General features: G+C 42.9%; 1 protein-coding gene, 1 long non-coding RNA gene and 1 other non-coding gene across 12 annotated transcripts; 1 reads left to right on the forward strand and 2 right to left on the reverse strand.

Annotated features, from left to right (window-relative positions):
- Positions 1–2,363: 2,363 nt before the first annotated feature.
- Positions 2,364–16,497, reverse strand: tim (timeless). Of its 10 annotated transcripts, NM_001144308.3 has the most exons (17): positions 16,432–16,497; positions 14,936–15,134; positions 12,739–12,956; positions 12,067–12,677; positions 11,629–11,970; positions 11,024–11,571; positions 10,794–10,935; positions 9,996–10,504; positions 9,741–9,939; positions 9,550–9,677; positions 9,016–9,169; positions 8,801–8,953; positions 8,379–8,739; positions 7,889–8,141; positions 7,699–7,800; positions 3,858–4,256; positions 2,364–2,999 (listed from the first exon to the last, which is right to left on the reverse strand). In NM_001144308.3, exons 3-17 carry the CDS (start codon positions 12,833–12,835, stop codon positions 2,897–2,899), a joined length of 4,101 nt encoding a protein of 1,366 aa, NP_001137780.2. In that variant the 5' UTR covers positions 12,836–12,956; positions 14,936–15,134; positions 16,432–16,497; the 3' UTR covers positions 2,364–2,896. The 10 variants fall into 9 exon arrangements, with proteins under 10 accessions (NP_001137780.2, NP_722912.3, NP_001014463.2 ...); NM_001347756.1 differs by lacking the exon at positions 16,432–16,497 and adding an exon at positions 15,574–15,596 and having other exon boundaries at positions 11,629–12,677; NM_164540.4 differs by having other exon boundaries at positions 11,629–12,677; positions 16,144–16,497.
- lncRNA:CR46495 (long non-coding RNA:CR46495) lies at positions 3,712–4,378 on the forward strand. The gene has a single exon (NR_182246.1). It is a non-coding gene; the product is annotated as a long non-coding RNA:CR46495 (long non-coding RNA).
- Positions 12,410–12,560, reverse strand: snoRNA:Or-CD16 (snoRNA:Orphan CD box 16). The gene has a single exon (NR_163230.1). It is a non-coding gene; the product is annotated as a snoRNA:Orphan CD box 16 (non-coding RNA).
- Positions 16,498–16,660: the final 163 nt, after the last annotated feature.

Raw genomic sequence — 16,660 nt, forward strand, 5'->3', positions numbered from 1 at the left:
AAACTATATAGAGTGTCAGCCGTGCTCATGTAGAGTTTCATAATCGCGGGACTCTATATAAGTGGAGTGTCTGGGCATGTCCGAGCTGTCGATTCTGCGGGGTTGCAAGTTGCAATGTTGCTAATGTTGCTGGTGTTTCTGGTCTCGCTGGTGTTCCCACCTATAAACCGTCAAACCCGAAAGTGAGTGTGAATTATTGCACTTTGTCTTGACACGACTTTTCGAGCTGCTGCCGCTGCTGCTGCTCTCCTGGCCCTCCTTTAAATGCCCAAAACAAATTCCAGAGCCTCAAGTACTATCCAAATCTTTGCGAGGGACCTGGCCAAATGTTATCTAAATGTCTCACACTTCCCTATTACATCAGACTGGCTTTTAGTGCCCATTTCACATGGCTTTGCAGAAATAATATTTGATTGTTCCGTTGCCAAAGATCAAAGTCATTATTGAATGAGCATTGAGGATGGCCATTTGCTTTGAAAGAAGCTGGTTAGTGACTTTCGGGGTATAATGATTTAAATGGGTGTTATGTCAGTCTGTAAGCAGATTTGTTATAAGGAAAGAAAATTTTTAAAATATAACTGCATTTAGATGTCATGTTGTACAACGCAAAAACTAATATTAACTGCACTCAATTATAAATAATTTAAATTTTTATTGCATTCCGAAGTGGCAAAAAACAAACCAACTTCGATTAGGGTATAAAACCACCTAAAAAACCGCAAACAAAAAAGAGTTCGTTCCCGTTGACAACTACTTTGTGTATGTGGGATAATAGCTTAGTGTGGTAAATAAATTATAGCAACCTGTTGACGTTGCCATTGCTATTTCTGAACTTGAACTCAACTTTCAAATGAGCAAGTTTCGCGATCGAATCATTGTGCTATTTAATCTGGCCAGAGCCTTTGACAATCGCTTCTTTTGTGGGGAGTGCTACTCTTCACTTTCAAATCGCAGCCGCCGCGATTTCCGGTTCGATTTGCATATGGGCTCGGCCTCTTTGACCATTTAGCACCCTGTCTAAGCAGCATCGTAACTAAAGAGACCACCCCGATTAATGGGTTTTCTCACTTCTGGTGCTGACAACTCAATTGACGAGTGACGAAGGCGGCAGCCTGTCAATGGAGCTTAATGTGCCTCAGACACGCAATCGGTGTGTTCTCGAATAAAAGTCATCGGATTATTCCCACCGAAACAAAACACTACCACCACAGCGACTACAACCCAGAGCAAATCTGCAGGCGGAGGCGCACGTTTACAGCAAATAAAATTAGCTGCTTGTCTTGGTAATTGCACTGCCAACTGCATTTTGGCCAGAATTTGCGGGCCGAGTTGCAGGCGAAGACATAAGCCAACCCGTCACCAGTGCACCACAATGGCAAACACAGGCGATGCCACGAATGGGTGATTTTGAAGTCATAGGTGCTTGTGGCTTAAATTAGAAATGGTAAAGGAAATACAAAAAGTTAATATGTAGTTCAAATAGAATGTATGATAATCATGTTAAACCCTAAATGAAACTCCATTTAAATCATTATCATTCATTGTGCCTTAAGTATATTATTAAGCCCAGATATTGTCCGTGAATAAATTAAATAATATGGGCATTTTGGCCAACAATTAAACGAGGAAATAAACTTAGCCAAAACGGAACTTCCGAACTGGTCGCCAACCACAGTGAATCACTTACCTCTCAAGAGCCTCTCGCCATTCTAGCCAAGTCGAGTCGAGTCAAGAACTCGTGGCCACCGAGAGGGGACTGTCGTCTTGGCCATGTTGCAATTAACTAGCCAACTAAGCAGCAATTGGCCACAATTATTATTATTATTTCTTGTACGAGTAGTATGCTTATGCTACGATGGCCGATTGTTGTGCCCGCCGCATTTTGGTAATTGTTTTAGCCATGTTTTGCCATTTATGTATGGGCCAGACCAAGTCCCAATATGTGACTGGAACCGAGTCGCCTAAGTTTTATTTTTATTACACTGTGACTACACAAATTTGTGAACTAACTTGATGAATTGAATATCTCTTGGTCTTGGAGTTTTAAGGGCAGCTTAAAATAAAAGCAATTATTTAAGATTGTGAATCATATATTTGAAATATTTTTCTTTTTCTAGTAATATTTGTTCAGTGCACTTTTTTCTAATATTTCTTTGGCGCTGTGGCTATTTCTCAGTTCTATCGGCTACCGTGCGTGGAGTCTCCCCAGATTGGTTTCTCGCCCGATCCCCTGACCCCCGGATTGGCCAGATGACCTTAATTCGCGGTGCCCACCGCTCGTTTTTTATGCGGCTCCGCCAATTTGCTGCACATTATTCACATTTGGATTTGCACCCAGTCAGAGACGAAGATTTGTGGCTTTTGGCTACAGGGAAAGCTTTATTACTGCTAAGCATAACTTATGACTAAGGATATACATACAGATGGTTTTTGGTGGATGGACACCGGTCGCTCTTCTTTCTTAAACGTGTAAATAGATTTATGTGTGTATATTTGCACTATTTGAACCAGGAACTGCCCATTTACATGTATGTGTGTGTATGTGGTAGGTAGGTATACCGAATACGATTGGAAACTAAGGTTAACTTAAGAGTATCTAGTGGGCTAGCATAGGCAAACAGTCTGCAGAGCCTCACATTCATTAACCAAATAATGCACTTTTCTTCACTTTCTGCTTGGACTTTTTTTGTTTATCCGCGTAATTTACGTTATGCGTAGCTAATTAATCAGGTATACTTTTGCATTTAGAGGTCATAAAATGTACAATCCTTGTGCCGGGTGATATTAAACGTTACTTGATTTGATTGATTAAGGTACAATTCTTTCCAGCTGGGTGGGCCTCACTCAAAACTCGGATATCGGATCGGATCGGTTAGGATCGATTGGAATTGGATCCTCAGTGATAGTGGGGCACCCGGATCTCGGTTCGCTCAAGTCGATCGTCCTCATCGCTCACATACATTCTGGTCAGGTCCGAGGCCAAAGAGACATTGTCGCTGCTGCAATGATCATGAGCCAAAAGACGAAACATGAGCACACACACAAAAAAAAAGGCCAAGAACAATTTGGTGGCCAAAAAAGAGCCATTGAAATCGCGCATACGAACTGGAAAACGTTTGCCAGCCGCAAATGGCTGAAATTGAATAATTGCTTGCCATAAATTTATGTGAGACACTGTTCAGCAATGCCCGGCATTCTCCAGCTTTTCCCCTCCTTGGTCGACATATTGACAGAATGACGGGCTGCCATTTGCGCAATCTGTCTAATTGTCAATTAGCCAGGTCGAAATCTTGGCTGGGGATTGACTAGAGCCTCGCCTCCATCGGTTTCGATTTTCTTTTTTATCTTTCGTTGAAAGCCAATATATATCTGAGTTAACTCAATGGTAAAGGGGTTTGGGTCACAAAATAAACGAATGAAATGGTTTGGATAGTGCCACATTTCACCATCCTTAATATATAACAATTATGTATCTTAAAATATGCTTCTAAGCTGTGTGCCAACCGACTGGCCGAGATATGCCGAACAATTAATTAGGTTTATAATAAGTATTTGGTAAAGGGGAGATCTGGAATACATATTTCTAAGTATGTACGTAAGAGGGGAACTATCTATTCAAGAAATCTGTTCAAACAATATTTTCAAATTATCACAAAAAGCATTGAAAATATTTTAGAAAAAGGCCATGTGAGGCGACTGAGAAAATATTGCATGGAAGAAATCTGTCAAACTGAGAGGTGACATGTTTAAAATAACGTTATAAAAATATTTTTTTTTTAAACAAATAAATGTAACCTATGTGCGACTCGTTAAATAGGCATCCATTGAGCTGGGACACCAGGCTCAATCGCACTCACTTTAATTCCTTCTCCTTTTCGTACACAGATGCCACCATGGCACTGTACTCCTGGTCCAAGTTGTTGGCCCGCGAGAAGTGCGATCCGTTTACCTCCAGCCGCTCGAACGAGGACTTCATGGAGGCGTCCACATCCATTTCCAGCCCGGAGGTGTTACCTCCTCCGCCTGCCGCGCCGGTGCTCATCAGAGCCACCATGGACAGGGAGGAGACGGTGCCCCCGCAACCAGAACTGCTGCTGTTCTCGTTGTGGCTTCCCATGAAGGTGTTTAGCATGTTCAGGCTCAAAGTGGTTGTGGGATTAACCGTGCTCATGGAGGTGCTCGCCGCCTGCGAAGTGGCTGCACTGATGGACTTGCCAAATCCCTCATCGTCCACGGTTGTCGACGAGGAGCCAATGCTGTAAAAGAAGATGGAATCAAACAATGAGTTTAGTAAAATGAATTGCTGGACTGTGAGGCATAGTAAGATTATATTGTAGAATATTATCATCAAGCTATTAATTAAATGTATCAACATTTCAATCTCCCAAGATGTACCCTTTCATTACCTATACCTTTCCTTTCATATAAACTTTACAGATCGCTGCTCAATTAACCCTTTGCTACCAGAGCCCATATATTCTCACACTTTATGGTTGTAGAAGCAGTTTCTGAATAAAATGACTCAGCAGACTCCACGACTGCAGTAGTTCTTTTTTCCGCAACTTGTTTATTTAATAATTAAAATGATTTATGGGCCTGATTGATGTGGTGGCAGACCCAGTCCACCGGAGAGCAATAGGTGTCCATGTTTCGGCTGCATGTTGCACTTATTGCTCTGCAGCAGCAACAAAGTGCATTGGCAATAATAATGCAAAATGTTAACAAAATGTAGAAGCAAGAAGGAAAAAAAAAATTATAAGCCAGGCCAACCCAACATGAATTCGGAGCCCAAGAAGGTCGCCAATTGAAGCTGGGAAATCCAATGGAAAAATCGTATATATATATATATGGTTAGTAGTCTTCTGCCCCATGTTGCTGCTGTTCACTTGGTGTTGCTGCAGTTCCTGACAGATTGCGGAGTGGAAAACACAGCCCACGGGCCACTTGAAAGGTGCAACTCAAGCTGCAACTCGAGCTGTTGACTTGGGCTTCCTAGTGGGCTGGCCAATGCCTGTACGACTTCGAAGTCAGCAAATAACGGCAAAAAATGAGAAAAATGTCAAATTCAATTTTCGCCAGGCGTCAGAGTAAATTACTTTGGAAAATTGCCTTTTGTCAACGCCCACGCCTCGAGGGCAACTAGAAAAAAATACAATAAAAGCGGCCAGAGTGATAATTTGCTTAAGCTTTTACGCAGTTATGCAATTACTTAAAGTATCTGAAAGATACTTTACCGCTTCTGCTGGCATGTGGAACAGTTGTAAAACCTATTTCATCCTTAATGATCTAAGTCTGCAACTGAGTCAGCAACTTAGCTAGCTTTTTGTATATTTTGTTATAGTATCGAGACTGGAAAAAGAACTTGTTTGGTCGCACTATGGCACTCACGCACTGCCTTTTCAGCTCGAGGATGCCCCAGGGGGCCAAAGATCGCGTAACATTTGACTTTTACTTTCCACGCAAAAAGCAAATAAAATAAAAAAAAAATAAAAAATAGTAACATACTGCAAAGACAAAACTCGTTTGACAAAGGCAGAGGAACCACCGCACCGTTTGTGCAGCAAACCATAAATAAAATATCAGCAAGGTATAAATAAAAATATCACATGCCTTCGAAGAGCAAAACGCAGATAGCGGACAAAAAATATGCAAATTTCAGTCCAAAAACTGGTTCAGTGTACTGGAAGTTCTCATGGGGTCGACGACAGTTTCTTCTAAGGATGCACAGCAGTTGTCGGATGTTTGTAAGACCTGGCTAAATGTCAAGATCTCTCGATGTGATTAATGGCGGTCTCCATAGCCAAGCTCGGATTTCTAATTACCCAGAACAATGGGCAATTATTCAGGCGGTTTATTAAAGTTAATTCGGTGTAAACGCTTTGATTTCGCCCTATAAGCCTAATGAATTGATTGACTGCAACCAGCTGCCGCGATTATCTGGTTTATGTATGTGACAGAGGCACAAACTCAATTTATGCAGCCAGGGTGCGAGTGTAGCCACTGTCCTCCACTCTACGTGTATCTATCAGATACAACTGCCCCGACATTCATAGGCTCTGTCTCAGCTGCGCGTGCTAATCGCGATGACTTCATTTCGTGTTGCTCTTGATGTTGCTGCGGCTGCTGCTCATTTTGCTGCTGGGTTTTTGCTGCTGCTGGGTTCGCTGACAGAGGTCAGGCCCATGTATCTCACAGATACCATTGATTGCCGGATAGCTGTGTGTTCGCTTGTGGCGAAGGTGTAAATGATTCTTAAGAAAAAACTTAGGTGAGGGTGTGTTGAAAGTTTGGGTATCACTGGGGGAAGCTTGAAAAACAAACATCTTAAAATTCAAATACTATGTTTATAATGTTCTTACTTGTTTTGCCTAAATTCACATTCAATTTAAGTCTTGCTTAACACAAACAACTTGGGTTTTCCAAAAGCGAATAAATCATTGAGCTTATGGAGTTATGTAAATTTCAGATTTCAGAAATTTGATATTTAACAAAATAAATGTTTTGATATCATCATAGCAAGTAAAACAGCGGCACACTCATTAATTCAATATTATGCCTGTTTAATTAGAACTCGAAGTATCTAATTGCCAGATATCAATCAAGCAAACTCGTTTAAACGCCCAAATTAAACGCAGCCCCACCCTTTGCGGTGGCATTCTCAAGCGTGTTCCACGGCAGACCCAATATACTTTGCGTTATCCTGTAATCGGCCAGCCCGCCTATTTATCGCGAATCTAAGAGTTTCGGTGTAACAACAAAATGCCATACAAAAAGTCATAAACCCAAATTCAAAACGCTGTTCAACATGAGCAGCAGCCGTCGCAATCGGAATCGCAAAATCGAAGGAGCAGCTAGCTCCGCCAGCGGGTGAGCTGCATCTGATCGTGTGGGGTCTTGAGACGTAGACGGAGTCGGAGATGGAGTCGGACTCGGAGTCGGTCCAAAACTACGAGTAATACGGACACACATGGCCAAAGCGGATGGGAAACACACTCTAAATGCATCTAGATAGATAGTCGAGCGGTGGTCCAGTGTGCACTGGGAAAAACAAGGGTACTAGTTCATGAAAAATTGCTGTAGCTACAATATTCCAATTATCTATATCTTGCCTTCTACTCCTTGACTAACTTAGTTAAGGTAACCAAAAGAATTCTAAAAATGATGCCCAATGATAGAACTATCTTCTTTTTTACTGCTAGCTTCTAGACACCTTGATAAATGATCTTAAAATGCTGATTTTAATTACTTTTCCAAACCCATAACTTTCAAGATACATAATAAAACGCCAGTGCAGTCAGTTCTAAGTGGAAGGCAGGGAGACTGGCCAGACAGACACAATGGCCAAAACGGAGCTGACATTTAGTGCGCAACTGGCGACAACGACTGTCAACACAGGAAAGTAAATGCACCGGGGGCCGCAAAGTTCATAAATCGCGGACCAGAGCTCGAAGTTGGCTGATTTCAGTTGGCAGAGAGAGCGCAACGTCGTGTTAACAATATGTTCGCTGCTTGGAGAGCCTTAACGGCTGCCGTGTGCCATAAATCTGAAGATTTTCGGCATTGTCTTCGCTCAGATTGGGCTAGGTCGCACCACTTGGCTCTGCATATGGATATGGATATGCATGTGGATGTGGATGGGGATGTGGTGGATGTGGATGTGGATGTGGATATGGATGCATGTGGATAAAGTGCACTTACCAATCGCTGGGATCACCAGACGGACCTGTGCGATGATTGCATTTGCTGCGCATGACCAACTGCAGCCAGTTGGGCACTGGAGGCGTGGGATCTGGTGTGTATCTGTGGGATAGCGATAATATAAGGCGAAATTAGCAATTGGAAGGTCAGGAGAGAGGACAGTCCTTCTTGTATTCCGATAGATGCTCACCTGATGATCGAGTTGCAGTGCTTCGTCTTGGGAACCGCGAAAATCTCGCTGGGCGATGGCGTGGATGCCATGGCGTGTGCCTTCTCCACGGCCGCATCCACCTCGGGTATAAGGGCCAGCTCCTCGGTATCGCCGAGATCCACGTCCAGGCTGCTTACCGAGCTGAGCGAGTTGCGGGGTCCGGTGTGGTGGTAACGCGACGGACTCGACGCCGTCGCATCCTCCAGTTCACTGGCGTCGAACTTGAGGTTGACTATAAGAGCCCAGAAGGAGGAGAAGGAGAGAGGCACACAGCATATCGAGATACACCGACGGACACACAATGAGAATGGGAATGGATGGAAGCACGGATTTGGATTCGGTTTCGGGCGAGATTCCCATGATCAAAATTTCACACAGAGAGAGAGCAAAAATTGTTGATAACGGTATATACATCACCTTTGTGGAATGACAAATGGGTTGTTTTTTTCTGTGGTTGACTTTAACTCACGTTTGTCCAGCGGTCCCAGCTTTTTGGCGAGTCCGTACATTGTCTCCGGTGTCCAGTAGTCCGGAATTCTGGCGAAGATCGAGCCCGCGTCCGCCGGCAGCTGAATGCCCAGCTTGTGGAGCAGGAGAACAAAAGGCTGGTACAGCATCGTAGTGGATTGCTCGTTGTTCCACTGCACCACCGGAATGGACTTCTGCTTGCAGATGCAGTGGTAGGCCACCGGCTCCATGATGTGATCGCCTTCCGGAACCTTGAGACCACTCCGCAGGGTCAGTTTAACGAAGCAGCACTCAATGAGGATCCTTTGCAGCCATAACAAATGCTGCGCCTTGTTTTCCTTAATGATCAGGTCCAGCAGGATCTAGAAAAATGTAAAATGCATTCTTATTTAATCTAATGCCAGTAATATCCAGCAAACCCACCTGAACATCATCTGAGGGTTTGCCGTAGGCGCACTCCTTAATCTCAATTCCAGACTCTGTTGTTGCGGAAGTGGGAGTTGTCAGCAAAGTTCTCTGATACTCCGCATCCTCGAACTTCATCAGGTCATCGTATTCCAACAGGGTGATAATGTCCTTGAAGAATTAGGCAAATTATTAATAAAATCGACTTTGAGAGTTCTTCATTAAAGCCTCACTTGTTGCAAAAGTTGTTGGATAATAGAAATCCTGGTTTTCAGCTTGTTGCCGTTGTTGCTGAAGAGCTTAACTATCTTTCCCACAATATCGTTGTTCTTCTTGCTCTGCACATAATACCAATAAAGTGTGTCCATTTCCTCCTGCGACCAAGAGCTAAAGAATATAGTTATAGGTTAATAACATATACCAAAGGTCTAATTCAAGTGAACCTAATATAGTTGTGATTAGTAAGCAAATTCTTAGGGAAAGTCATGTTAGGAAGCCTTGTAAATCAACTAAAGAATCCCATAAATACTTGGATCCCTACAAACGATTGAATTTTAAAAATCTCTTGTAGCTCATCCACAGATGAAGTTTTGTTTAGGACGACTAAATATGTCTAAAAGAAAACGCTAGACACCTTGTTCTTATGGTCCACAAATGTTAAAAATGTTATGTTTATTGCTTATGTTAGTTGTATCTTAGATCAAAGATTATATTGCTTATACCCTTATTAAATATATTGCTTCAAGGAAATCTTCTGAAATCCTTACCAAACGGTATGCTCCTGGTTGTGTTCCTTGGTCATTTCCGTCAAGGAAGTTGTAGGAATGGTGAGTGGCGACTTCGGAGGAGTATTCATGAACTTGTGAATCACATACTCGATAAGATCAGACCAGTCCTGTGAAAATAAATTGTTTAATGAATGCAAATGACTCAATCTAATAAAATCTAATAAACTTACATCGCACAGTTCATAGTCCGCTTCCCAAATTCTTGAATAGGTTTTCAAAATAATTGGTTGAAATAGAACCCCAATCTGGCCCAGATCGCCACCGATGTGATGCATCATGGTGAAGATGCAGTCATTGACAAACTCTCCGTTGTTGTTGAAGTCCTCCAACAGAATGCCATAGTAGTGCATCACCTCCAGCGTGGCAAACCTGTAATATTAATGCATTAATAATCTATAATATAATATAATACCATATAACCCTACTGTGTTATGTGCTCCGACAGGCGAATGGTTTGACATCCACCAAGTTTGGCCGAACTGTCCAGAATGAGTAGGAGGATGTGATTGGTAACCACCAGATCCTGAAGATACTGCTTGGAATGAATGCTGGGATTGAAACGCCTCAGCAGAAGCACAAAAAGGCACCTCAGATCGGACATTTCGCTAATCTGCAGCTGAAGCTGCCTCAAATGGGCTTTGTCGTCCTCGTTCAGATGAGTCACTTTGTTGTACGTATCAATGGCCTGGAGGAACTCCCGGATGGCCGTCACCACCAAGTGCATTCGCCTTAGATAGGGCTTCAGGTCACTGCCCTCCTGTCGGGCATTCAGTTCCAGTTGCTCACATAGGGACACACCCTCATAGGTCAAGTAGCTCAAAACATCGTAGGTGAGAATAGTGTCGATGTGCTCCATATCCAGCTCCAGTTGGGCGGCAAACTTCAGGAAGTAGGTGACCAGCCAGAAGAAGTGCGATGTGTCAATGGGCACCTTCTGGAGGAAAGTCAGAGAAGTTCTCTTTAGTTTTTATGATAATATATAATATTATAATTAAAATAATAATAGCAAGATGTGAGGTATTTCAAAAGATAATGAACCTAATCTACTTTAAGCCTGTTAAGTTTTAAGCCTCCGAAAAACATATGAAAAGCGATGAGCGCATCATAAATGACAAAAATTCACCTTGTTCTGTCTCAATTAGTTAGTTAGTGTGTGTAAATTTGTTTTTAAGAAAATCGAAATTATAGTCCTCATAATAATTTCTATATCAATATCGACATACCGCATTGGAAAGCAGTTGCATGTGCAGTTCCTCCACCAGATAGCTGTAACCCTTGAGGAGGAAATCCACGGTGAATTCCTTCAGCAGATTGGAGATGTCATCATCGGTGGGGGTGTGCTGTACCAGACCCTTCATGTTGATGCTGTGAATTTAATATTATTGTTAAATGGTTACAAAAGTTTTTTTTTCTGATTTCTAATCAATTTGCTGTGGATTTTCCTGAAACTTACAGGCTGCTTTTGCTGCGCTTGACCAGTTTTTTGCGTCTAAGCTCCTTTTTGTCCATTGGCGACATAATCGTCCGTGGTTTATTCCGTGGCTTCGTGTTACACGGAGGCTTCTGGTGCTGCGGCTTGCCCTGCGGCCCATCATCGTCGTTGCTGGAGGTGGAAATGGATTCCTGATTTTCCACCTGGGTGCCATAACCGCAATCCGATAGCTCCGACTGCGAGGAGGGGCATTCCCGCTTCTGTGGGCAACACTTGCCCTTGGTCAGCTGGAGCTGGCCGGCATGTGGGGACTTTTGGCCCAATTTGACCGCAGATACGTGGGACGCGTAGGACGATTCGTTGAACTTCTGCATTTGAGCGTGTGCCGAGGTGGAGGCTCTGACTGGCAGAGGAGGTGGTGGCTTGAATGGCTCATTGCCCAGGCAGCCTTGTGGCGCACTGGACGTTGGGTTGGTAGTGTTGTTGACCTTGTCAGCTGGTTGTTGTGTTAAGTTTAGGGGCTCCGAGGCTGGGCCCAATTGTAGGTACTCTTCCTCCTCCACTTCGTCCTGGAAGAGTACGATATTTTGTTATATATTTCAATGGCACTGGTCATAGAAACTCACCTCATCTTCATCCTCCTCGCCATGCTCGTTCAGTTGCCTGTGTCTCTGGTCCTCGTAATCTCCATCGTCCATGGACTCGCCGGCGGGCTGCGATTGCTCCGGCGATCCAGGCTGCTCGCTGTCGTTCCCCGTCATATCGCTGGCCTCTTCGGAGCCATCGGGCTTATCCGCTGGCACTCTGGCCATGGCGTTCTGATACTCCTGACCCTTGCGGCTCACCTCCTGCAAAGTGGCCGCTGTTCCTTCCCGCATGCCACCGCCCATGCCACGGCCATTGCTGCCATTGTCCGAGGAATCAGAGGTAGGATCAGAGGTCAGCATGGGGCTGGAATCGCCACTGCCCTGTTTGGGGGGCGAGGTATTACTCTCATTATCCTCAGAGCTCTCCGACAGAGAGGCTTCGAACCAGAGGCTAAGTAGTTTTTGCAGAGTGCTCACATGCTGATCCTTGTAGATCAAAGCAATCAGTTGCACCATGGTCACTCCCCAGAAGGCTCTCTGCGGACAGGTCATCAGATACAGGAGTAACTTGTCGATGCTCTGGATGAAGAGATTCCACAAGATCGTGTTCTGCATGGAGATGCCATGCGGCATCGACTGCATCATGGGCATCACGCAATGGGCATGCGTCTCTGGAATGTGCAGGATATTTCTCAGCAGCAGCAGACAGTTGTTGATTTGATCGCATTTGTGCGGCGACAGCTTAGGGTCCGACTCCAGTATGTGTTTCATGTACTCCACCACGCTCTTGGTGCTCCTGGCCTCGGTAAATGCTTCCTTGCTGGTGTACAGCAGCTTGTTCAGCTCGAAGATGGTGTGGCGACCCACATCCGTGCGGTACATCACGTCCACGGAGAAGAGGCACTCCACCGGCACCGTCAGATTGACGAGTATCCGGATGACCGACTCCAGGACCGCATCATCCTTGGCATTCTCCAGCAGCGGTATCAGGTCTGACCTCACATTCTGGCCAAATCCAATGGCCCGTCGAAAGGTGCGCAGTGTTTGGTCCTCATAGGTGAGCTTGTAGTTGATCTCCTCCAGAATGGCTGGGGATTGAAAATAAGTTAAATACCTAATTAATGTAGTAGTCCTATATTGATTACTCACCCAATGCATTCGGGTTGACCACATAGGTATCGCCCTCCAAGCAACCCAAGGAGGAGAACGCGCTGTACAACTGCGGAGTTGCTAGTAACCAGTCCATAACCGATTTCACTTTATCAAAGTTCTGATTATTCCAGATGTGATTGTGGAGCTGCCTAACTCTGCTCATTGTCGACTGCGAACATTGAGGTACTTCTTAGCCATTTGCGCGGTATCTGTAACTATAAGTAAACAAAAATGTATATTTAATTGTTATTAAAACTTAAATATTCTTAACGTGGTACCAGAGGTGAATTTAAATAATATTACACATTTAAACTGAGATGTGAAATGGTGAAAAATTTATGGCATTTTTGTAAGCTGTAACAGTCACCTTAAAATATGTTAAGGTCACTAACCCATCGTCTTCCAGGGCATTACGCAACCACAAATGATTCCCATAAATATTTGCACTCGCAAACAAAATCGCCACCCATGTGACCATCAAGGGCGCAGTCCATGCAATGTGCTGCAATTGCAGCCGCTCGGGGATGAAACCCGAATCAACTCCCATTCCACATCACCTCACACACGTGTCCGCACAGCACGTCTCCCATTTACCACCCGTTGCGAGTCGAATCAAGGAAACTGCCTACCAGACGAGCCCCGAAAGTTCCCAGAAGCCACACTTGCCAGTCCGGAAAGTGAAAAAGTGGGCTGGATTGGCAAACACCACCACCCCCCCCCCCCACACAGGGGGGAGCCCAACCTTCAGCCATCACGTAACGAGGCAAATCCTCAACAGGCGACTGCGGCACCCGGTGGCCGCATGTGACTCACTTGCAGACATCCGGGCTGATTGTGTAAACAACACAGTTGGAGGACAAAGCCACTGGGTTCGCAAACGGACTACGGACTACGGGACTCCGGAGGAACAAAGCCTGCAGTCGGAAAAGCCGACCACCCGTAGCGATATTTATAGGACATGAATCGGGATGCAGGATTTGGCATTTGTGCGGCTTCCAGCCTGCTGACTTTGAATGTTTCGTGCTATATTTGGCCATTAAAGCGAATGCAGTTTAGTTGCATTGGTTTTCGTTGCCCTCTTTTGGGCGAACACGTTAAATGGCACGCTAAATGGCCAAGAGCGGAAAATAAACAGCGCAAACAGTTGAGAAAATTTTAAAATTACAAAGCCATTTATGGCCTAGCTGATTTACTATAAAATTGTTTTAAAATGTAATAATGCTCAATAGGAAATTATATCTAAGAAGGGAGATTTAATTGTGTGTAAATTGAGGGACAATAAATTATGGACATTTTATAGAAAATATTAAAAAATATAATTAATAAGAAAACAGTGATATCTAAGAGAAAAAAAATAAAAATACTTTTCTTTTAAATTTTACTTAGATATTTCTACTGAAACTAATATCGAATTTTGTTGGTCGAGCATAATTTTTGCACCATCCGAAATCATAGATCATCTGAGCATCTTTGTATCTGTGAAACGTTTCTAGCAACCCCAATACCATTTCCGCTGACTGGTTATGAAATCAAAGACCCAACTTACATAAAACGCAAGGCGAGAACTACAAAATGATATGCGCATTGAAATTTCGAGCTGAGTATCTACTTTTCTTGGAGAGTGAAAACAATTTTCATTCTTTCGCAAAGGGGAAATTCATTGAAGCGAGGTTGAATTTGCATTTGAAACGGAAAGCAAAGATAGATCACGAATAAATATTTAAGATTTGAATTTGCAATGCAAATACATCTGAGGGTCGTTAAAATCCTAGCTAAACGAGCAGAAACCACTGAACATCTGTGTGCCAGGATGAAATCTGTCAGTTTCAGGACGATTCCCGTACTTATTTCGCTATCCTGTTTCTGACAGGAATTCCGTGGAAGGCCAAGCCTCCTTTTTTGACAGTTCACTGCGTGCTTTTTACATAAGAATTGTAACGGAGAATTGTTGTGCTTCGTAAATTGCCCCTTTAACTTGTTTTCATTTTCCCAGTATTATGTGATTTCGTTTTCATGTGGAAATGGGTTTTCTTTCTGTGCAAGCTTTAATTGCTTGAATATGTCGCCGCTTAAAGCTACTTTTTAGAAAGCTTTGTTAAAGTGTAATTTTGTCAGGGGTCAACTGATAACGAACTGTGTTAGGTCAGGTCTAAGCTATGTAATGTTAAATATACTAGTGGTTTATATTTCTTACCAATTATTTAAATTTTTTCTATCGCAGACAATTTTACTGTTTTAGTTTTAGCCGAATTGCAATCAACAATTAAAGCTGATTGTTTATGTTTCTAAGCAATTGAGCTTTTCTGAGCACTTTTTGGGTTTCTTTGCAGAATAGATCGTGTTATAGTTTCAGTGCTGTTATATACACTGATGAAATTATTTTTGTTTTATATCTGAAAGTAGTTTTAAGAATATTTGTTAGGGTAAATTCAGTTTTTTTGGTAATATTAAGATTTTAACCACTCATGAAAAATTTGTTAAGGATTTGCAATTTTATTTAACACTTTGTGAACTTTGCTTTGTTAACACTGCACAAAAAATTCTTTATACTCGTTGTTGGCTTATGTAAAATGCAACTTCAATAGCAATTAATTTGCACTTTTTTCGATTGCAATCTAGGCTAAACACTGAGAGAAAGACCAGTGAGTCATGTAAGCACTCTCTTTAAGATTATTGATATGTGAATTAATAAATATTATTGCATGAATTCACAAAAGTATTCAAGATTATTTTAGCAAAATATCTTTATTAAATTTTCTTTATTTAAGAGATATTTATTTTCGAAACTTCTATTTTGTTGATAAACTTCGAACCGCTCAACGAACCGCTTACTTGGAACGCACAATGCTGAATGCGATCTGAGTTACGGCTAGCTCACCGAAGTCAGATACAAAATGCATCTCACAGATACACACACTGACCGAAACACCCACTCACACAGGGCCAACGTGCCGCTGCCGGCGTTTGTGCGAACGAAAGACGCTAGCCGAAAGCTCTCGCCGCGCTGCTCCGTCCCGCTCGCACTCAATGCCGGACGGCCGGGGAAATCGGCTCACGTGTAATCACAACGTGCCGCACGTTTATTTGCCAACCGCCACTACGATGTTCGATAACATGAATAACCAGCGCCGGAAAATACGGAGAACAGTCTGGGAACAACAGCAATAGTCAGAACGTTTCTGTGCACTCAAAAAAAAAAAGTGTGTCACTTTACCAAATGGTATCTTCAATAACGAGACTTCACTTTACTTTAATACTTTACTTTACTTTATTTAATAAATGTATATATTTAGTGTGCAAAATAATTAATATAAATGATTTCAAAACTACGTTTTTTTTTGATTATACAACACTCACGTTTATATGTATATAATATATTCAATGACATATTTTGTTACATACATAAATATTATATTATTTTGTCTGCTGCTGTACTGTATTCCTCACAGACGTTTCACATTAAAACCAATATTTTTTTCAGTGTAAAGTTAAACGTTTTTGACGCCGCCTTCGAACGACTCTGCCGTAGGCTTCGTCAGGGTGACATTGTTCGGCTCTGAGTGCCTCAGATGATCCGTTGAATAATCCTTTTGGGAACGGAATCAACAGTTGGTTGCAGGCGCGGGCACACGCGGCGTATACGCACCGGGCTCATTGAATGCGTATACTGTGGGGAGCGTATATATTTACTTTGAGTGTTTCCACGGTGGCGCGAGCTGCAGCACGTCGGCACCGAATCGCGGTGGTAAATCGACTGGAAACGGAGGTTTAGGAAAATACTTTTGCTCGGACTGGGGCGATAGAAATAAATAACTGACACTCTCATTTTACGAAGTCACTCACTCACAATAGGCGATTTGACGTCAAAATGTTATTCAACCCAGACTATCAAATTCTATTATTTCAATAAGAAGATTAG

The sequence above is a fragment of the Drosophila melanogaster genome, chromosome 2L (assembly GCF_000001215.4).
Source record: "Drosophila melanogaster chromosome 2L".
Taxonomy (NCBI): Eukaryota; Metazoa; Arthropoda; class Insecta; order Diptera; family Drosophilidae; genus Drosophila; species Drosophila melanogaster.